The following is a 24,087-nucleotide window of genomic DNA, read 5'->3' as shown; positions in this document are numbered from 1 at the left end:
GGCTTGATTGGAAGAAAATCTGAAGGTGTTTGGCTGATCGGAAGGACAGAATTGGAGCAAAAAAACAAAGTGCTGGCAGGACCAAGTGGGTCAGGCAGCATCTATGGAGGGGATGGACAGATGACATTTTATATCAGGTTGATGGAGTAGGGGGAAAATGCTGGAAGAGAGAGATGGCGCTGGACAAAGCCTGGGAAATGACGGGTGGATACAGGTGAGGGGCACCGGGGGGGAAATTGGTGGAGTCTGGCAAAGGCTAGAGATGAAAATGAGACAAGAGGGCATCAGACCCAGGAGCAAACCGACAGGGGCTTCCCAACCCTCGCCGACTGACGGACTCTTCCCCCCTCTGTATTGAGTGGCCAAAGATCAGGAGCGGGGGCTAAAATGCAGTCAATACTGAGGCTGACAGTGGTGCAGTGGTAAAGTTGTTGCCTCACAGCGCCAGAGACCCGGGTTTGATCCTGACTACGGGTGCTGTCTGTTTGGAGTTTGCACGTTCTTCGAGTGACTGCATGGATTCTCTAGGGTGCCCCGGTTTCTTCCTACATTCCAAAAATGTGCATTTTTTTAGGTTAATTGACTTCTGTAAATTGTCCCTCGTGTTTAGGATAGAATTAGTGTACAGGATAATTATTAGTCGGTGCAACTTCGGTGGGCTGCAGGGCCTGATTCCACGCTGTATCTCTAAACTAAACTAAACTAAACTTGAGGAGCAGCCCTTTCAGATACTCAAACAGGGGCATGTCTTGCCAGCATAATGCAACATCTTGTGTAAAATCCGCATTGAAATATAGTTATCAAATAATCCACTGCCAACCACTCAGTGCCCCAAAGTCTTTGTCAGGAGGTCACAGGGAGACAATTACTGGGCTGGTGGACTTCCAGGCCCTCTACACCGTGGGACACCTCAGCCGGTACCCGACATTCTAAAAGATATTTCACAATGCAACCAGAAATAGCCGCTCCAAGCGCAGCATTTGTTGAGAGTGGATGCTGATCCGACGGTTTTTGGAAGAACATTACTGATAATGCCACAGGGTTGTCGCCTACTTCATACCGGCTGAGTGCTGACTACATTCCACAGTGTTGTACATCACGTTGCAATTAAAACCAGGGACTGCACAGATGACAGTTCTCAGATAAATGGATGCAGAGAGAGTGAGAGAGAGAGAGAGCTCTATGTGGCACTCAGGGGACTGAAGCCACACAATGCATCTGCTATACACATTGATTAATAGAAGCCAACAGAGCAGGCGTGTATAAATGGATAACGTGTTACAGTGCTACCCTGATGTTTATGTAACAGAGGTTCATGCTGTTCATCTAGTCTATGCTTTTATCATAGATCTGCTGTCTAACCCCAAATTATTTGGAAATGAGGATCAAGCTTTAATTTTTTTAAAACAATACCTTTAATCCTCTCATAACAACCTTCGACTTCTGCAAGTACACCTTTAAAGGATGTCTCAAATGCAGATCACCACTCGAAGAAGCCTACCCAATTTACAATGCATTCTCCACATATAATGTTTAATTTTATGGCTCATTTCATAAACAGGTGAGTATTCCATCAGGGTGAATACATTTGGGTAAATTTACGAAAGAACGAGGTGGAAAGGACAAAGAAGGAAGTTATAGTGTGGCACATCTGTATTTTGATCGCTGTACGTTACAAAAAACTTGCGGGGTGTGTAAAGAAAGGATGGGGAACAATAGATATAATCTCCATTTGTTTGTTAAAAGTATTTCTGAGCCACAGAATAACTGGCCGCACATATGACTTGCTCCACATACGAGGAACAACTCAAACAACACATAAAACACGAATGGTAACAAAGATATAACCACACAGGCTGTTACGTCCACAAGGATGAAGATGAAAAGACTGCCAGACAGGCAGTCGCAGGTGAAAATTTTGAGATTGTTATTAACAGGCTAATCTGTAATCCCAATTATAACTCCCTGTTAGTTTGTGGAAATGTAACTGATTAATATAACAATAATAGCACAGGCATGAAATAAGGTTTTTTTTTGGCAAACCGAGCTTGGCAAAAACATTAAATGAAAGCATTCATATTCTGAAGTAGAAATTTCTGCTGGCATTATGGACAAGATAGTATGAACCATTATATTGCAATGTACCAATATGGTTATTTATTAGATAATTACTTTCATACCTTCATGGAAAGATTTAGAACAGAATAGATTAAATATTCATTGAATACACATTCAACCTCGTCCATACTTTGACAGTTAGGCACCTGTCAAAGTAAAGCCACTGTTGGTCGGAATGTCTGTTTTTATTCTATCGGAAATTTTAGGCCTACTTTCTGTTTTTAGACGGTAATTTTAATTTGTTTTAAAGCTCTATGTATTTACCCTTTTTTATTAACTACACTGAATGGAAACTGATCGAGCAACGTTTTTTCGTTTCCTCGGTGTATGCGAGTACTCAGTGAAAATGATATTAAAGAAATACTGAATACTGATATGGACACAAAGTGCAGCAGTAACTCAGCTGGTCAGGCAGCATTTCTGGAGAACATGGATAGGTGACGCTATAATGCATAATGGATAGCGCAGGACTCGGTGGGCCGAAGGGCCTGTTTCCATGCTGTGTCTCTAAAGTCTAAAGTTTAAGTGAATTGGAGGCGATTTAGGTTGATAAAGGGTGGGTTTTCATGTGAGCAACTGAAAGCACATTTTAAGGAGAAAAAAAAATATGGCTCCATTTTGGAAAAGCTTTAATGTCTAAATTCTCGACTGAACACACGTAGTTAGTGATAGTGGACAATAATTGGTACTCTTTGCCTGGGAGGAGATGGATATTATGCTACTTCCTTCAGCTTCTTGGAACCTCGCTAATGAAGGCGTTGAGAGGCTTGATGCTTTATTACGAAAGACAACACAATTTGCATAATCACCTTCCCCAGAAGCTAAATCTGGCCAATAGTTTCATTAGTACACACAAAAGCAGGAGAGTTATTACCCAAACGACAGCTTCTTATTCTCAGACTATGCATCTTTCTAGTTTGACTTAATGAGGGCCTGTAAACAATCCAAAATTTTGATTAAAGGATTATTATTTGTTTTTGATGGTTGCTGCAATTTGTAGTAGTCCAAAATCTAGGTGATTTATCTATTCAGAATGATTAGTTCAGCGTTTCAGTCAAATTTCCATTCACATTTGCACCTATTTCAGATTTCTTTTTTGACTAACCAGTCTAGTAGTTCCACTGTTCGCATCCCTGTAGTCAGCACATCTTCCCCAGCCAACAATGGGCCATTATGGACTCCACCCTTCCTGAGGGCATGTGTAGCCGGCTCTGGTTCTGGCCTTTTCTTGCCTCCAGTCCCTCTCTTCCCTCCCCCTCCTGCCACCTCTATCTTTTAGTCGGAAGAAGGGTCCCAACCCTAAGCATCCCCTATTACTTTTCTCCAGAGATGCTGCCTGACCCGCTGAGTTACTCCAGCACTTTGTGTCTATCTTTGGCCCAGTAAAAAAAAAAAACATAAATGTTGGTGTAACTCAGATAGTCAAGCAGCATCTCTGGACAACATGGATAAGTGACGGTTCGGGCCAGGACCTTCTTTTGACTGATTGTCAGGGTGGGGGAAGAAAGCTTGACTGGCCCACTCAAGACTTTCCTTTACAATTCAGTATTGATTGATTGCAAAATACAACATGGAAACAGGCACTTACACCAAACGAGTCCTTGCCGACCATTGACAACCCGTTCACACTAATTCTATGTTATTCCACTTCCTTTCATCCACTCCATACACACTAGGGGCAATTTACAGGGGGCCAATTAACATACAAACCTTCATGTCTGTGGGATGTAGGAGGAAACCAGGGATGATGGTTGAAGCAGATACGTTAGTGGTCTTTAAAAGACTTTCAGTTAGCCATAACCACCCTTGGCAGCAAAGATCCTATAGCAAGCAAGATAGATCACTCTACGAAAAAGACGTAGTACGGTCATGGGCAGATTCATGGGTAATTTTCGGGGCCCCATTTCCGTAACCGGCTTCCGTCTCCGCACCAAAGGTCCCATAGGATACTCGTAAAAATAAAAGTTATTTGGAAAAAATCTTCTCCTCATATTCAGAATTATAATTTATTAACACAAACTGTTCACCCGCAACGTTGATTACACTGAGAGTCGGGTCGGGGCGGGTTACTGAAATGGTTGAAAAAATGGTCCACGTTCCGCTCCGTTGCGTACTACAAGTCAGCCCATTGCATTTAGAAGGAGTGGTCTATCTTGCTTGCTATAGGACCTTTGCTTGGCAGTGCGTACCAGGCACTATGTAAAAAAAATTGCCCTGGACTTCGGTTTTTGAATTATAAGTTTAGTGTATTCTCTCGTATACCGAGGTACAGTAAAAATCTTTTGTTGCCTGGTGATACTGATAATAATTCAGAAATAAATGTTGTAGATACTGGTTAATACAAAAAGTGCTGGAGTAAGTTCATAAGTCACAGGAGCAGGATTAGGCCATTCGGCCCATCGAGTCTACTCTGCCCTTCAATGATGGGTGATCTATCTCTCAACCTCATCCTCCTGCCTTCACCCTGTAACCTTTGACACTCTTACTAATCAAGAATCTGGCAATCTCTGCTTTAAAAATTAACAATTTAACAGTCTTGGTTAGAGACTGATGTCGAGAGGCGCCAAAGTTGCAAGTGGTTCGACTTGCCCCGACCCGTGGTCCGATCGTCCAGCGTGGGGGAGCTGAGATCCTCCTGATGCGGGAGCTTGATCGGCCCGATGCAGAAGGCTCGACCACCGGCTACGGGAACCAAGATCGCCCTGACAACAGAAGGCTCGAGGCCCCCGACCACAGGATAACAAAGAAGTTAACAGATTTAACTTTTTTTTCGCCTTCCATCACAGTGAGCAATGTGGAGGAGTCACTGTGGTGGATGTTTATGTTAAAACGTATTTTGTGTGTTCTGTTGCTTTTTATTGGTATGACTGTATGGCAAATCAATTTCCTCGTATGTTGCAAAACATACATAGCTAATAAAGTATGATTATGATTACGATTTAGGGACAATTTACAATTGACCTAGAAATCTGTACATCTTTCGAATGTGGGAAGAAACTGGTGCACCCGGAGATTACCCACGCGGACACAGGGAGAACGTACAAACTCTGTACAAATAGCACCTGTAGTCAGGATCGAACCCAGGCCTCTGGTGTTGTAAGGCAGCAATTCTACTGCTGCGCCACTGTGGCACCCTTCGTCGGACCCTAAACATCACCTATCCATGTTAATAATCTGTTACATTATTGATTGTTTTCTATTTATCTGTGTGCTTCTGCATATACAGGCCTGTAAACCTCCAGTAAGTACCAGTTTCATTGTTCTCTTTTCAGTGAATACAACAATTAAATACTCTTGACCTGCACAGCTTTCATCATAATCATAATAGCACCCTATTAGCCATGTATGTTTTGCAACATATGAGAAATTTGATTTGTCATACAGTCACATTAATAAAGATCAACAAAACTCCCAAACAAAGTTTTAACATGAACATCCAGCACAGTGACTCCCCCATATTCTTCACTGTGATGGAAGGCAAAAAAAGTTCAATTCTTTGTTCTCCCGCGGTCGGGGCACTTGAACCTTCCGTTGTCATGGCGATCTTGGCTCCCGTAGCCGGCAGTCGAGCGATCCACGTCGGGGCGGTCGAGCTCTCCCATCGGGGGGATCTCAACTCCCCGCGCCGGGCGATCGGACCCCGGGTCGGGGTTGGACGAACCTCCTACGACTTTGGAGCTTCCCGACATCGGTCTCTACCCGAGACTGCAAGCTCCTCAATGTTGAAATCCGCAGGCCGCAGTTGGAGCGTCGATCCCAGGCAAGGGATCGCAGGCTCCGATGATAAATCCACGGCCCCGCGGTGGGGCTCAAAGTCAGTCTCGAGCAAGGCTGCCAGCTCCATGACGTTAGGCCGCAGAGCGACCGGAGATACGGTCCAGAAAACAATCGCATCTCCAGCAAGGTAGGAGATTGAAAAATGTTTCCCCCGACCCCCCCCTCACATAAAACAAACCAGAGAATGTTAACGCATACTTTTAAAACACACTAAAAAATAACAAAGAAGCCGAAAAGACAGACAGACCGTTGGCGAGGCTGCCATCGCTGACGCCACCACTCAGTGCATATCCACAATTAGCCAGTCAGCAAGATGCACTCCCCATGAAACTAAACATAGAGCAGCGCCGCTCAGTTATCAACCTCTGAATGCTCACACATAAATCTTGCCTGAAGGGTTTGTACCATTTCTGCGACAGAAGCAGCAAATGCTCTGAGTCTCCCTTTCATCTTGACAGTAGATCGTGGCCTCTAACACATCGCTAAGGCTTTAACAACATTATAAATTCATCTTGTACAGTCACCATTCTAATTGGAAAGATGTTGTCAGAACTTGAGGGCCTGAGAGGGAGGTAGAGCAGGCTAGAATTCTATTCCTTGGAGCACAGGAGGATGAGGGTTGATCGTATCGGGGTGTATAAAATCATGAGAGAATAGACTAGGTAAACGCACAGAGTCTCTTGCCCAGAGTATGGGAATCGAGAATCAAAGGACATAGGTTTAAGGTAAAGGGGGGGGGGAAGATTTAATAGGAACCCGAGGGTAACTTTTTTTACACAAAGGGTGGTGGGCGCATAGAACGAGCTGCCAGAGGTAGTTGAGGCTGGTACTATTGCAAAGTTTAAGAAACGTTTAGACAGGATAGGACAAGTTTAGAGTGATATGACTCTGCCTCTACAAACTTAGAGGAGCTGCCTTGTGTTGAATTAGCATTTATCAGTGTAGATTGGACTCATTACAATCAGGTCCTTTGATTTAGAGTGAGCTGTTCTTGAGATTTGACACTTAACATCTTGTTTATACACAAAATGATGAAGTCAGATACAGCATTCAGCGATGCATCAAAACAACCGGATTATCTGCAGAAACAAGGAACTGCAGATGCTGGCTTACAAGAAAATGACACAAAGTGCTGGTGTAACACAGTGGGTCCGGCAGCATGTCTAGAGAACATGGATAGGTGATGTTTTAGGTCAAAACCCTTTTTCGGACTGATTGTGTGGGAGAGGTGGGGAGGGGACAAAATGTAGAAACATGAAACTGCAGTTGTTGGTTTACAAATATGATACAAAGTGCAAATGTGACAATGTGCAAACTCCGTACAGACAGCACCCAAGGTTGTTTGCACATTGACTGCATGACTATGACTCACTGACTGTATGTCCCAGTTTTACTGATCATTCATTTATTGTATTACTATTATTGGACATTATGTGTGTGTTCTTGTGTTTGTGGGCCTGTAAAGCTGCATCACATATACATTTGATTGTACCGTTATCAATACATGTTGATAAAGAAATACATGACTTGACTACGGTGGAAAGAATGCGGAGATGATTTATGACGATGTTGCCAGGACTTGAGGGTCTGAGTGAGGGAGTGAGGGAGCGGACTTGTGAGGGAAGTGCCCTGTGAGAAAAGTGCGAGTCTTTGGCTCCAGAGTCTTCGGCTGAGGAGAGGAGGCTATGCAAAAGGCTGGAGAGGGAGAGACGAAAGAAGGAGATGTCAAGCAAGCTAATTCCGTGTGATGCTTGCAGTATGCGGGAGGTCAAGGACACTGCTAGTGCCTCTGGCTGCTACAAATATGAGAAGTGCATCCAGGTGTAGCTCCTGAAGGACCGTGTTGGGGAACTGGAGAAGTGGATGATCTCAGGTTCGTCCGAGAAACGGAGTCGTTCCTCGACAAGTCCTACAGTAAGATTGTTACACCTAACGTACTGGAAGAGAGAAGGTGGGTGACGGTGAGAAAGGGAGGGAAACATGGAATGCAAACATCCCCGGGTGTTGTACCTCTTGTGAACAGGTTCATCCACTTAGAAGCTGTCAGGACAGAAGACGTTATCACACTGAGCGGCGGACTGGCTTGCGAAGCAAAAAGGGCTGTTGAGCCAAAACCAAAGAGGCCAACGTCAGTCAACGCCATTGTAGTTGGAGACTCCATTGTGAGAGGTACGGACAGGGGTTTCTGCAGGAACAGATGAGATTCGAGGACGAAGATGGTGTGCTGCCTTCCTGGTGCCAGGATCCAGGATGTCACGGACAGAGTGCAGAAAATCCTCAAGGGCGAAGGTGAACAGCCGGCGGAAGTGTTGTGCATGTCGGCACAAATGATGTCGGAAAAGGGGGATGAATATTCTGCAGCATGACTTTAGAGAGCTCGGAAAATGCTGTAAAGCAGGACCTCCAGGATTGTTATCTCTGGTTTGCTACCAGTTCCTCGTGCTGGCGAAAGTGTCTGTTTTGGAGTAAGGGGGAACAGTACAAAAGGGACGATTGCATCTTAACAGGTGGGGGACCAGCATTCTGGCAGGCAGGTTTGCCATTGCTACACGGGTGGTTTTAAACTGAATAAGGGGGATGGGGTGTTAAATGGGATAGTCGAGGATGGAGTTAAAGGGAAAGAGAGCAAATGCATGCTTAATGACCTCAGAAATAACAGGAAAGGAAGCTCACAAAGGCATAGGAGAGTATGGCCAAGTGTAATAGGGATCGATGTGAAAGGTGAGATGCATAAGGAATTAAAAGTATTGTATATGAATGCGCGAAGTATAAGAAGTAAAGTAGTTGAGATTGAGGCTCAGTTAGAGGTTGGTAGATATGACATTGTGGGGATTACTGAGACGTGGCTGCAGGAGGATCGTACCTGGGAACTTAATATTCAGTGTTATACATCCTATAGAAAGGACAGGCAGGTGGGCAGAGGAGGGGTGGGGGGTAGCTCTGCTGGGATGGAATTCAGTCCCTTGCGAGGGAAGACATAGGGCCTGACGAGGTAGAGTCACTGTGGATTGAGTTGAGGAATTATAAAGGCAAGAAGACACTAATTGGTGTTATCTATAGACCCCCAAATAGTAGCCCGGATGTAGGGTGTAAGTTGCAGCAGGAGTTAAAACTGGCATGTAACAAAGGTAATGCCACTGTGGTGATGGGGATTTCAATATGCAGGTAGACTGGGAAAATCAGGTTGGTGCAGGACCCCAAGAAAGAGAGTTTGTAGAATGCCTCCGAGATGGATTCTTATAGCAGCTTGTAATGGAGCCGACCAGAGAAAAGGCAATTCTGGATTTAGTGTTGTCCAATGAACCAGATATGATAAGAGAACTTGAGGAAAAGGAGGTAGTGATCATAATATGATTAGTTTTAATCTGCAATTTGAGAAGGAGAACGTTAAATCGGAAGTGTCAGTGATGCAGTTGAACAAAGGGGACTATGAAGGCATGAGAGGGGAGCTGGCCAAGGTAGACTGGAAAGGGATCCTAGCAGGAATGACGGTGGAACAACAATGGCAGGAATTTCTGGGCATAATCCGGAAGACGCAGGATCATTTCATTCCAAAAAGGAAGAAAGATTCTAAGGGGAGTAGGAGACAACCGTGGCTGACAAGAGAAGTTAGGGATAGAATAAAACTAAAAGAAAAGATGTATAACACAGCAAAGAGTAGCCGGAAGCCAGAGGATTGGGAAACTTTCTTAGGACAACAGAAGGAAACAAAACGGGCAGTACCGGCTGAAAAGATGAAGTACGAAGGGAAGCTGGCCAGGAATATAAAGAAGGACAGTAAAAGTTTATTTAGATATGTTAAGGGAAAAAGAGTAGCAAAGTCAGGAGAAATTATTATGGGCAACAAGGAAATGGCAGAAGAGTTAAATAGGTACTTCGAATCTGTCTTCACTAAGGAAGACACAAACAATCTCCCTGATTTACTGGAGGATAGAGGATCTATGGGGGTAGAGGAACTGAAATTATTTTTGATTAGGCAAGAAATAGTATTGGGTAGGCTTATGGGACTGAAGGATGATAAATCCCCTGGGCCTGATGGTCTGCATCCCAGGATCTTCAGGGAGGTGGCTCTAGATATAGTGGATGCATTGGTGATCATTTTCCAATGTTCAATAGATTCAGGATCAGTTCCTGTGGATTGGAGGATAGCTAATGTTATCCCACTTTCAAAAAAGGAGCGAGAGAGAAAACGGGGAATTACAGACCAGTTAGCCTGACTTCGGTGGTGGGAAAGATGCTGGAGTCAATTATTAAAGAGGTAATAATGGGGCATTTGGATAGCAGTAAAAGGATTAGTCCAAGTCAACATGGATTTATGAAAGGGAAATCATGCTTGACTAATCTTCTGGAATTTTTTGAGGACGTGACAAATAAAATGGATGAAGGGGTGCCAGTGGATGTAGTGTATCTAGACTTTCAGAAAGCCTTTGATAAGGTCCCGCACGGGAGACTGGTGACTAAAATTAAAGCACATAGTATTGGGGGTAGGGTGTTGTCATGGATAGAAAATTGGTTGGCAGACCGGAGGCAAAGAGTAGTAGTGAACGGGTCCTTTTCAGAATGGCAGGCAGTGGCGAGTGGAGTGCCGCAAGGCTCGGTGTTGGGGCCGCAACTGTTTACCATATATATTAATGATTTGGAATAGGGAATTAGGAGCAACACTAGCAGGTTTACGGATGACACAAAGCTGGGTGGCAGTGTGAGCTGTGAAGAGGATGTTAGGAGGTTGCAGGGTGACCTGGACAGGTTGAGTGAGTGGGCAGATGCGTGGCAGATGCAGTATAATATAGATAAATGTGAGGTTATCCACTTTGGCTGCATAAACAAGGGGGCAGATTATTATCTCAATGGGTTTAGGTTTGGTAAGGGGGAGGTGCAGTGAGACCTGGGGGTCACTGAAAGTTGGCTTACGGGTACAGCAGGCAGTGAAGAAAGCCAATGGAATGTTGGTCTTCATAACAAGAGGATTTCAGTATAGGAGTGAAGAGGTTCACGAGACTGATCCCCGGGATGGCGGTACTGTGATATGAAGAAAGATTGAAAAAACTAGGCTTGTATTCACTGGAGTTTAGAAGGATGAGGGGATATCTTATAGAAACATATACAATTATAAAAGGACTGGACAAGCTAGATGCAGGAAAAATGTTCCCAATGTTGGGCGAGTCCAGAACCAGGGGCCATAGTCTTAGAATAAAGGGGAGGTCATTTAAGGCTGAGGTATGAAAAAACTTTTTCACCCAGAGTTGTGAATTTATGGAATTTCCTGCCACAGAGGGCAGTGGAGGCTAAGTCACTGGATGGATTTAAGAGAGAGTTAGATAGAGCTCTAGGGGCTAGTGGAGTCAAGGGACAAGGGGAGAAGGCAGGCACGGGTTATTGATAGGGGACGATCAGCCATGATCACAATGAATGGCGGTGCTGGCTCGAAGGTCCGAATGGCCTCCTCCTGCACCTATTTTCTATGTTTCTATGTTTTTATGTCTGCTGCTATTTACCGGAGTCGGCAGGAACCCAGTGATTCCTACGTGTGGATATGTAGAGACACGCAAGGAACTGCAGGTGCTGGAATCTTGAACAAAACACAGTGCTGAAGGAACGTTCTGGCAGCTCTTTCCATATACCCACCACCCTCTGTGTGAAAAGGTTGCCTCTCAGGTTCCTATTAAATCTTTCCCCTCTCACCTTAAACCTACTTCTGGTTCTTTATTCCCCGACCCTGTGTATAAGACTAAGCATTCACCCTATCTATTCCTCTCATGATTTTATACACTTCTGCAAATCACTCCTCATCCTCCTATGCTCCAAGGAATCGAATCCTGGTCTGCCCAACCTCACCCTACAGCTCAGACCCTCAAGTCCTGGCAACATTGTCATAAATAATCTCTACACTATAAAATACAGAAAACAATAATATTTAACTCTACCAATTGAAAAAATAGTGAAAAGCAATGTTTCTTAATATCCTTTTTGGATGATGATGTGAAGTTAACTTCCCACCAAAGCTTAATCTTTATTAGCATTCAGCCTAACCGTGCTTCTGTGGAATCTTCAGGGGTCAATTCAAAAAGCAGCCAACAAACAACATATACCAGAAACAGCAGCAATTTGTAAGGTTATGGCCAAAATAAGATAATGCTACAGAACCGGAGAGAAACAGCACAAAAAATGTATCAAAATGTAATAACAAGGGACTGCAGATGCTGATTTATACCAAAGATAGACACAAAATGCTGGAGGGTCATATACAAATTTGTATTCTCAGTACCGTTCCACTGTGTGGTGACACAATGACACAGCTGGTAGAGTTGCTGCCTCACAGCACCAGAGACCCGGGTTTGATCCTAACCTCGGGTGCTGTCCATGTGTAGAGTTTGCACGTTCTCCCTGTGACTGGTGCTCTGCTTTCCTCCCACATCCCAAAGACGTGCAGGTTTAGCGGTTGTAGTTTTTCATCACCAAATCCATGCCAATCATCAATCAACCTATTCACACAAGTTCTATGCTATCCCACTTTTGCACCCACTTCATACACATTAAGGGCAATTTGCAGAAGCGAATTAGCCTACAAAAAGGCTAATTGCCTGTTGTGGAAATGCTCCTAGTGTGTAGAGAAGTGAATGAGAAAATGGGAGAATATGGAACTAGTTTGAACGGGTGATCTATGGTCAGCATAGACTCGGTGGGCTGAAGGACCCGTTGCCTTGCTGTGTCTCTAAACTAAAGCGAAGTGTACCAGCTATCAATTTCCTCAGTTAAATAACAGGCAATGTGATCTTGGGCAGGATGATGAAGTGCATGTAAATTAAACATGTAATATTAATACATTTCTAAATAATTTGTTAGATGTGAAAATATAATTTTAATTAATTCAGATTCATTTTTTTTTTAAGTCTCATCAATTTCAAACAGAAAATATAAGAAACTCCTAGTAAGTCAGGGACTAGATATTAGAAGAAATGGCAAGAGAGAAATCAAAGATGTTGAATGAATATATCAAGGGTGGATTTCGTCTGTTGGAAATGGAAGCATAAAGCATTAGTTGGAACGATCAAGGAGCACTCCACAATTGGAGAATTGTGTTCATTTCGGATCAGCCGGCCATCGGAAGCATGCCATTAAATTGGAAAGAGCGTAGTGAAAATTAACAAGGATATTGCCAGGAGTCGAGGGCCTGAGCTATAGGGAGGGGTCGGGCAGGATAGAATTTTATTTCTTGGAGCGCAGGAGGCTGAGAGGAGATCTTGTGGAGGTGTATAAAATCATGAGGGGAATAGATAGGCTGAATGCAAAGTCTGTTACCCAGAGTAGGCTAATCAAGAACCACAGGACACAGGTTTAAGGTGAGAGGAGGAACTTTTTTCACACAGGTGGTGGGTACATGGAAAAAGCTGCCAAAGGAGATAGTTGAGGCAGGTATGCGGGTAGGAAAGGTTGAGGGCAAAGATAGTTAAGGGCACTTAAAAGACATTTGGTCAGGTATATGGGTAGGAAAGGTTTAGAAGGATATGCAGGCAAATGGAACTAACTTAGATGGGGCATCTTATAACCATATAACCATATAACAATTACAGCACGGAAACAGGCCATCTCGGCCCTACAAGTCCATACCGAATTTTTTTTTTTTTTGTTTTTTTTTTGTTTTTTTGTTCCCCTTAGTCCCACCTGCCTGCACTCGTACCATAACCCTCCATTCCCTTCTCATCCATATGCCTATCCAATTTATTTTTAAATGATACCAATGAACCTGCCTCCACCACTTCCACTGGGAGCTCATTCCACACCGCCACCACTCTCTGCGTAAAGAAGATCCCCCTCATATTACCCCTAAACTTCTGTCCCTTAATTCTGAAGTCATGTCCTCTTGTTTGAATCTTCCCTATTCTCAAAGGGAAAAGCTTGTCCACATCAACTCTGTCTATCCCTCTCATCATTTTAAAGACCTCTATCAGGTCCCCCCTTAACCTTCTGCGCTCCAGAGAATAAAGACCTAACTTATTCAACCTATCTCTGTAACTTAGTTGTTGAAACCCAGGCAACATTCTAGTAAATCTCCTCTGTACTCTCTCTATTTTGTTGACATCCTTCCTATAATTTGGCGACCAAAATTGTACACCATACTCCAGATTTGGTCTCACCAATGCCTTGTACAATTTTAACATTACATCCCAGCTTCTATACTCAATGCTCTGATTTATAAAGGCTAGCATACCAAAAGCTTTCTTTACCACCCTATCTATATGAGATTCCACCTTCAAGGAACTATGCACGGTTATACCCAGATCCCTCTGTTCAACTGTATTCTTCAATTCCCTACCATTTACCATGTACGTCCTATTTTGATTTGTCCTGCCAAGGTGTAGCACCTCACATTTATCACATTGTCTATCTTGGTCGGCATAGACAAGTTGGGCCGAAGGGCCTGTTTCCGTGCTGTATATGATCTGTCAGATGAATTTTCATTGGTCCTTTTATCGTTATCCTTATGTCTAGGCAGTCGTGGGGTTTCCTGTTTTGCTCTATGGTTCAGGAACAATTCAGTTTTGAGTTCAATTTTCCATTTCTGCCGATCATAATTCTCACCTGAATGAACGTACTGAACTTGCTAGCACATAACCACACTACTAATTATTTTTTAGCTACAGGTGTCTCATTATGTTTGTGTCTTTTAAAAGCAGTCATCAACATGGCTTAAAATCCATCCTTTAAAAATAGTATTTAAAAAAAAATGATTTTTCGTTCAACAAAATTAATATTGAAATAGTATCAAAGACACAAAGAGCTGCAGATGCTGGAATCTTATGCAAAGCACATGTATGCTGGATGCCAATTACAATTTGGCGCCCATTTTATAATGGAGCACATTCATCAGATTTTGATGTATTTATATTAGATACGAAGTGCTCCCATAAGAAAATGTTTTAGTACCTTCTTCTTTATTCATATTTCTATGTTATATCTGATGTTGTGAAAGGCTTCTGACGAAAATGCTCACCACAACTGAAAATAATCACTTTTCAGCATTAAATTAATGTTTAACCAAAAGCATACCCCATGTTAAAGAGGATTTGAGATTATCTGAGGCAGCTCTCGGATATTCCAATGAATAATTCGAGAGAAGGAGGCAAGGGTGAAATCTTGTATTCCCGCTTGTTCTGACAGATGGCTCGAAGCTGAACATTCATTACTACTGACACACAGGGACAGTAATTACTGCTGGAAGTCTACAGCAGGAACATTACTGGCTACAAGCACCATTCAATTCTTCTCACAAGGTATCTGAATAAAGCTAACTCTCACATCAAGGGATGTTTAAGATGAAGAGAGACGACAGAGATGGAAAGACAGAGGAAGATAGAGATAAAGTTTAAACAATGGACTTAGAAAAGGGAGAGAGACGACGACTGATAGCGACTAAGTTCATTATGTGCCCTGGAGTTGATTAAGAAGCCTCATCAAGGTGACGGGCACAACAGGGAAAGTGCTGATGCAGCACAATACAGTGAGACGGACAGTGCCAGCAGTGTGATGGAGCCATGTTTTGGGACTAACATGTTGCCTCATGTTGGAAGGTGAAACGTCACCAACCCATTTTCTCCAGAGATGCTGACTGACCCACTGAGTTACTCCAGCATTGTGTGTTTATTTTTAGCAAGAGTTTACGTAATGTTTAGAGTTTAGGGATGCAGAATGGAAACAAACCTGTCAGCCCACCGTGCCCATGCCGACCATCGATCACCCGTTTACACCAGATCCAAGTTATCCCACTTTCAAATCCACTCTCTATATAGTAGGGGGCAATTTACAGAGGCCAATTAACCTACAGATCCGTACGTCTTTGGGATGTGGGAGGAAATCGGAGCACCTGGAGGAAAGCCACGTGGTCACAGGGAGAACATGCAAATTCCACACACAGACAGCACCCACAGTCTGGATCAAACCCGGGTCTCTGGTTCTGTGAGGCAGCAGCTCTATCAGCTGTGCCACTGTGCGACCCTTTAATGGTGTCCCTGCACAAGCTACCCAATGTCTATTAAGGTATGCGAGTAATCAATATCTTCCAGAGAAAAAAGGGGTTTGAAATGACAATTAAACAGTACCTACTTAAAATGTATGTTGCCAACCAGAATGTATTCAATAAACACAAGTACGGGTATATAGAAAGAAATTGGAGCATAATGCAGAGTTTTAAGTAATTACCAGGAAATGTGCTGCCTAAACAGTAATAAGACTTATTGGTTCATGCATTAGACAATTAAAATATTGCCTCTCAGTGCCAAAGACCTGGGTTCAATCATGACCTCAGGTGCTGTGTATGTGGAGTTTGCACGTTCTCCCTGTGACTGCGTGGGGTTCCTCCGGGTGCTCCGGTTTCTCCCCACATCACAAAGACGTGTGGGTTTGCAGGTTAATAGTAAGATTAAACGAGAACTTACCAGTTCGAAGTTTGATCATTATTTTATGAGGAGTACGTTGAGGGAATACGTGAAGAACCCCGCTAGGACGCATGCGTGTCATTCTTCAAAGCAGCGGTGTGAAATCACAGATAACTGTAATGACTAAACATAGTAAGTTTAGAGAAGAAATACCAGTTTAGTATGATCATGGGTGGGAGCGGAGGGCACGTATTCCCTCAACGTACTCCTCATAAAATAATGATCAAACTTCGAACTGGTAAGTTCTCGTTTAATCTTACTATTTTACTTCGGAGTCACGTGAGTGACTACGTGAAGATTTCAAAGCTCTGTGATTTCATGCCCTGGAAACGAGTCTGCAGCTCTGTTGCTGCAGCCCTGGTGGAATGAGATTTTAAAACATTAGTATCCATCCCAGCCTGTGTTAGAACCTGTTTCAGCCATCTCGAGATGGTCTGGACCGTCACTCTTTTGTGTGGTTGTTTATGGCTGATTAAAAGTGCCTTCTCATTGCCTCTGATGTTTTTTGTTTTCTCCATATATAATGACAAATGTCTGCCTATGCAGAGACGATCATCTGTTGGGTAGTATCTAAATTCTATTTTGAGGCCTGCTGATCCTTGTCTGTTCTGTTTTACTAATTCATAAATGTAAAATGTAATATTTTCGGGTGTAGAAGTCATGTTGTCCAGTCTCAGTTCATGTAATGACTGAACCCTCTGAGCCGTGACCAATGCCATTAACATGACTGTTTTTAATGTCAGTCTGTGTAGGGACGGAGCTGTTGCTGGAGACCAATTCCTGAGCATCTTCAGGACAATACTTATATTCCATATTTGGGAGTACCTGGTTCTTGGGGGATTAGTATTAAAAATTCCCCTCATGAGTTTTGTTACCAGTGGGTGAGTCCCAACAGAGTGACGCTCTGTTCCTTGCCATAGATACATTGATAAGGCACTTCTGGCGCAGTTTATGGCACTGTAACTGAGCCCCTCATCATAATGGAGGCCTGCCAGGTATTCCAGAACAGACAGGATGTTCATCTCTCTGTAGGTGATGTTGTTTATGTGGCAATACATCTCCCATTTCCTGATATAGACCAGATATTGTTTTTGGGTGGACTGTCTTTGGGCCGCCGAAATCATGTTCACTGTTCGGTCCGTCAGTCCCAGCTGTAGTAGTGGTATTTTTAAACTCTACAAATTAATAAATTTAAATATTTATGGGTGGCTATCCCTTGTTACGGGATGTACCAACAAGTCTGGTCTATTTGGGATGGTGATACATGGTTCCAAAACCATGTTCAGTATCACTGGGAACCATGGTTGAGTAGGCCAATCGGGTACTATCAAAATACCAGACGCAGAGTCCTGCTGTATTTTCCTTAATACCCGACTGATGAGGCAGAAAGGAAGGAATGCATAGATAAACAATTTCCCCCAATGCAGCAAAAATGCACCTGTCGCCGCTGCCCCAGGGTCTGGTTCCCACGAAACATAATTTGATAATTGGTGATTAAGCCTGGATGCGAATAGATCGATATCTGGTGTTCCATATGGTGCTGTAATATCAGCAAATACTTTTTTGTTCAACATCCATTCGGTGTTTTCATTAAATTTGCGTGACCTGGTGTCTGCCACTAAATTTAGTTTACTTGGTAGGTAAGTTGCTGCTATCCAAATATCTCTCTGAGTACACCATTGCCAAATTGTATTAGCCAGATTGTCACATGATGTTGATTTGTTTCCACCCATGTGGTTGATATATGCTACCACGGTGGTATTATCAATCTGTAATCTAACATGCTGGTGGTGTGACCCAGTACAATATGATTTTAGGCCATAAAATGCACCCAACATTTCCAGGTAGTTTATGCCCAGTGTGAGTAATAATGATGTTTCCTGAGCAGTCCATCTACCTCCACAGCTGGAATTGGTGGCACCCCAACCAAGTGCACTGGCATCAGTTTGTAGCACCGTTGAAGGATTGCTGATAATGATTGGGTTGTAGGAATGCCAAATGTTATCTATCCACCAATTTAATTCCATTATGGCTTTGATTGGTAGCTTCATCGGTCTGTCAAAATGACCAGCATTAGTTTTGAGAGCTTGTATTTTTGCCATTTGTAAATTTTGGTAATGTAAAGGTCCAAATTGTGTGGCTGGAAAGGCAGCCACCATTTTGCCAATTACTTTAGCTACCAACCTGATGGATGGTTTATTGATGCCAATGAGGTTTTTGAAAGCCTCTATTAATTCTATCGCCTTTCCCTTTGGTAATGTCACCAACAGTGAACTGAGTCAATGGTGAACCCCAAATAGTCCATTGTAGTGAAAGGCGTTAATTTAGATTTAACTGGATGGATAATAAACGCCAGTTTTTCAAATAACTGTTTTGTGGCTGTTACAGTTTGTTTGGCCAATTCCAAATTTTTGCCCACAATGAGTATGCCATCTAGATATGCCATGACCATGTGTTCTCGTTTCCGTAGAAATGCTAGGGCTGGTTTCAAACTTTTTGTGAACAGCCTAGGGGCTGATGTTAACCCATTTGGTAGTGCTCTGTATTGCCATTGCTTTCACATCCAGTTGAATTTTAAGAAACATCTGTGGTCACCTCGTATAGGCACTGAATAGTAAGCATCTTTTAAATCGATGCTGGCTATGAAGTAACCTTGGGAAATCAATTGTTTAGCAGTAACAAAGGTTTCCATTTTAAAATGAATGTATTGTACAAAAGTATTCAATTTGGTCAGATCTATGATGATGCGACAACCACCATCTTTTTTGTTTTTGGTAAATATATTGGACACGAATTCTAATGGTTCGTGTTGGGATTTTTCCATTACACCTTTTGCGTAAAGCCGCTCCAGTTCAGCATGTGCTTCTGATTTCTCTTTACCCGAAAGTACGAACACTTGGTTCGGTATATGTTGAACTGGAGGTTTGTATTTGTGTATAAATTCTATAGTATATCCCTGGATACTGCTTAAAATATAAGTTATCATGCTCCATGCATTCAGAAAGGAGTGTAATCTCCCCCCCAACCTCCGTGCTCCCTGTATTTTGTAGGGAACCAGACCCACCTACTTCCATAGTTACCAGTGGCAGGTTCACTTCTTCCTGTAAGTCTTTCGTTGATGTTGAGGCGGTGGATTCTGGGTTTGAGGTTTGGTTGATGTTGGAGGTTCTCTTATCTTCCAAGAAGGTCGGCCTGGGCCATGGCCTAAAAAAGACTCATGTTTAGTGTACCGAACCTTCGAGCTTTCACCAGTCGGTCTCCCAGACCATCCTGTTCTACTGGTGGGTGCGTAGGGGTGCTGTCTGTAGTTGTAGTGGATTTTGGATGAAGTCCCTTTTTGATTCTTCATCGAGCTCTTTTACTTGCTTCGATAAGTCCCCTCCAAACAGTAGTATTGGCGGTTTTGGGGTCCCAGGTTTGCACAGACCCGCAAATTCTGGATTTAGTGTGGGTCGAATGGCATTCTTTCTGATGTTGTTTAACTCATATTGAGTGTTACAACACAATGCCAGTGCATCCTGTTGGTCTTGGGACATATCTTTTTCATCCACTGTGCGGGCGAATGCTGTTATCCCAGCAGCTAGGAGTTTTAATACTTTCTGGAGTTTAACGTCCATGCTCCTAACTCCTGTTCCAATATATTTCCATATGCAGGTGTTGACTGCTGGAACATTCAGGGATATGCAGTTTCCCGGTGCCAGATGTCTTGATGTAGTGTCCAATACAGCCTGTTCTTGTAGCTGGTTTAAAGACATATAGTCTATACTGGCAGCAAGCTTTTGCTCCAGGTTATTGCCAGCCTGGTCTGGCTGTATGAAATTGGACACCATGTCCAGCAGATTTTCTCTTTCCTGCACCCCCTGCACACTTGATTTTTCTTCCGAGAACCCCTCTTCAAGGTCAGCCCAGAACTGACCCCCAGTGCTCCCCTCTGATGAGGGAGAGACACTGTGCAGCCCTCCAAGAGATGCTGCTGTGGGTTTACCATAGGGCCCACAGTGACTCGACTCCATCTCCTAGAGCCTGTCACGTTGGAGCAAATGCTCCATGCACCGCTCCATCCGGCTCCAGCGCTCACGGTCGCTGGCCGCCCGTGGTTGCTCAGAGTCGGACTCCTCTGAGTCCACGACTCTTGTTGGTTTTTTGTGTACCCTTGCCGCCCGGCCGCGGAGTGGATTTGGCCGGTGCGGAGGCGACATCGGGCACAGCTGATCCCATTATTGGTGATCCAAGTGCCGCTGGCCGCTGATGGCTGCCCGCTGTTCCGCGGTCCTTCACCAGCTTCATCGCAGCCCTTGTTTTCTTTCCTTTGTCCATGTTTCCTACCTATATAACCATATAACCATATAACAATTACAGCACGGAAACAGGCCATCTCGGCCCTACAAGTCCGTGCCGAACAAATTCTTTTCCCCCTTAGTCCCACCTGCCTGCACTCATACCATAACCCTCCATTCCCTTCTCATCCATATGCCTATCCAATTTATTTTTAAATGATACCAATGAACCTGCCTCCACCACTTCCACTGGAAGCTCATTCCACACCGCTACCACTCTCTGAGTAAAGAAGTTCCCCCTCATATTATCCCTAAACTTCTGTCCCTTAATTCTGAAGTCATGTCCTCTTGTTTGAATCTTCCCTATTCTCAAAGGGAAAAGCTTGTCCACATCAACTCTGTCTATCCCTCTCATCATTTTAAAGACCTCTATCAGGTCCCCCCTTAACCTTCTGCGCTCCAGAGAATAAAGACCTAACTTATTCAACCTATCTCTGTAACTTAGTTGTTGAAACCCAGGCTGTATACCTGTAGTTGGTATAAGAAACACACATTAACCGTAGAATAATCTTACCTGCGGGTTCCGGCTTTTTAAACAGCCGCTGCGGGGGAACGTCCTTCCACCCCGCCTGACGTTTGCAATGCGTGTAGCGATACGACACGCATGCGTCCTAGCGGGGTTCTTCACGTAGTCACTCACGTGACTCCGAAGTAAAATTGGCCTCTGTAAATAGCTGCTAGTGTGCAGGGAGTGGATGCGTTAGTGAGATGACATAGAACTAGTGTGAACAGGTGATCGAAGGTCGGCGTGGACTTGGTGGACCATAGGCCCTGTTCCCAAGCTGAACCTTTCATTCAAAAAATTAGAATTGAACAGGGAAAGCCACAAAGTGCTGGAGTAACTCAGCGGGTCAGGCAGAATCCTTGGAGAACATGGATAGGTGACATTTCGAGCTGGGCCCCTTCTTCAGACTGGTTACCGCTTTCCTTGCTAAACTAGCATTTGCATTTCCTTGCTTCTACACTGAGAATTGAGCAGCACCTATTCTAAAGGTAGACAAAACTGCTGGAGAAACTCAGCGGATGAGGCAGCACCTATAGGAAGGAAATAGTCGACGTTTCGGGTCTACCCGCACCTATTCTAAACGTATTTTACTAAATATGATGCATTCAGCAAATACGAATATATGGAAAACAATTGGAGCGGAATGCAGAATTTAACATCATTAACAGGAAATGTACTGTCCAACCGGGAATACGAATTAGTGTATTATAAACATTTAGACAATTGAAATATTGTCAACCAAATATTCAGGGCTGCAGAATGTTAATAAGGCAGCAAACAGGTTTAGAAGCTTAAATGGCTTGTAATGTACAACAATACTGAAAACAGACAGGTGCCTGCAAGGCTAGACTGCAGACATATTGATGTATTAAACCGAGGCAAGTGCATCGCTATCTGACTGAAAGAGAATCTCAGGCACTTACCTGGCGGTTTGACCTTGACCTCCAGGATGTTTGACGATTTTTCAGCTTTCCTCACCCACTGTTCCATCTGATTCTGATGCCAAAGTTCTGCAATGCACTGGTATCTCCCCGCCTCCAAATCACTAGCCTTGGAGACGTTTAGCCGGACGTTGTTGGGCGTCTTTGTTATCATCGTCTTGCTTTTAAAATTTGTGACCTTATTTCCCCAAATGATAGACGTGTCGCGGGCAAACGTGACCATGTCGTAGATGTTGCCTGATTGGGATGACTGGAATTTCCACCTCCACGATACAGACACCCAGGAAGGATAGTTTGGTCTGATGAAGCACTGGAGTTCAAACGCATTACCGTACGTCACTGAGGGTGTCCGTGTTATTGCTGTTACGCTGAAACCACTCTCTGTAAAGCCATCAACAAATAAAAAAGGTGTTGGTGCCAAAGTGCAATAATTTCAACATCTAAATAGTCAGTGGGAAGATATTATAAAAAGACGCTAGGTGCAGAAGTAACTCAGCCTGTTTCTACGCTGTATCTTAAAAGTAATCTTAAAAAGCATGTTAAAAATTTAGAAGATTTAGAAGATTGAGGGGGGATCTTATAGAAACGTACAAAATTCTTAAGGGGTTGGACAGGCTAGATGCAGGAAGATTGTTCCCGATGTTGGGGAAGTCCAGGACAAGGGGTCACAGCTTAGGATAAAGGGGAAATCCTTAAGGACCGAGATGAGAAAAACATTTTTCACACAGAGAGTGGTGAATCTCTGGAACTCCCTGCCACAGAAGGTAGTTGAGGCCAGTTCATTGGCTATATTTAAGAGGGTGTTAAATGTGGCCCTTGTGGCTAAAGGGATCAGGGGTATGGAGAGAGGGCAGGTACAGGATACCGAGTTGGATGATCAGCCATGGTCATGACTGGCGGTGCAAGCTCGAAGGGCCGAATGGCCTACTCCTGCACCTATTTTCTATGTTTCTATGTAAACCAACCTAAAGAAAACCAACTCTGCGGGCCAGGCAGAATCTGTGGAGGGAATGGACAGGCGGATCCGTTCCCATCGTTAATTTCCGTGGCCGATCAGCAGGTTGAATTTGTCCCATGCAGTCTGTTCTCATAGTCGACTTTGCGGGATAGATAATACTGCTAGGCTCTGGAAACAAGGGTACTGGAAAATCGGTGGTGGACCTGTGGCAAGATTTTTACTGAACTATGTACAAAAAATGAATTTCACTGCATGCGACAATCAAATACCTCTGAACCAATGGGCATTTGAAATCTGTTTCTATATTCATTCATATTCTAATTTACTTTCCTTTAATAAAAAAAAAACCTCCTTTATGCTTTTCATTACATGGGGTTGCTGAGCCTTCTGGTAGGTTATTAGCTTTTTCCTTTTGTCTAACATTATTGCCAACTTCTCTTGTTTGTCATTCTCGGCTAATCTTTCCAGTTGGGTTTTTGTGCCACAAAGAGATGTATTTTTGCGATAAACTGCATTAATTCACGAAATGTTAGTCATTGTGTATTTCAACACCATCCCTTGTAGTGTAGTTCCCCAATCTCTGTAGCCAGCTCCATAATTTGCTTTGATTACATTTAGGATTGAACAAAATCATTTTCAATCTTTTCATAAAATTCTATCATGGATGGTTGGTCTTTTCTAAAGGCAGCTTAATTACATAATTATCAATTAACTCACTCTCTTTGTAAAACACTAAAATAGTTGGTTCCCAAGTCAACATATGGCCCTGGAAAATCTAGCCATATTGAACAATATCAGTGGCATATTACAAATATTGACATATTTAGGGAGCTCACAACCAAATAGGATTCTCCAGTTTTAGGTTAGTAATAACCAAGAAACATACCTCCCCTGCCCTCTTCCCTGTGCCACAACTGGAAGCGCACACATTTCTCCCACTACCCTGCTCCCCTTTCCATTCCCCAACCCATCACCCCCTTTCATCCATATCCTTTTCTCAGGCATCACATTTCATGCC

The 24,087-nt window shown here is 43.5% G+C and overlaps 1 protein-coding gene across 1 annotated transcript in view; it reads right to left on the bottom strand.

The window, feature by feature from the left end:
* LOC129702741 (immunoglobulin superfamily member 3-like) overlaps positions 1–24,087 on the bottom strand; it is a 154,634-nt gene that overhangs the window by 26,178 nt on the left and 104,369 nt on the right. Inside the window, 1 exon segment of the mRNA XM_055644682.1 lies at positions 22,094–22,492. Coding sequence (XP_055500657.1) covers positions 22,094–22,492 — 399 coding nt within the window.

Source organism: Leucoraja erinacea, chromosome 13 (genome assembly GCF_028641065.1).
Source record: "Leucoraja erinacea ecotype New England chromosome 13, Leri_hhj_1, whole genome shotgun sequence".
Taxonomy (NCBI): domain Eukaryota; kingdom Metazoa; phylum Chordata; class Chondrichthyes; order Rajiformes; family Rajidae; genus Leucoraja; species Leucoraja erinaceus.
This window is presented reverse-complemented; position numbering and strand designations above follow the sequence as displayed.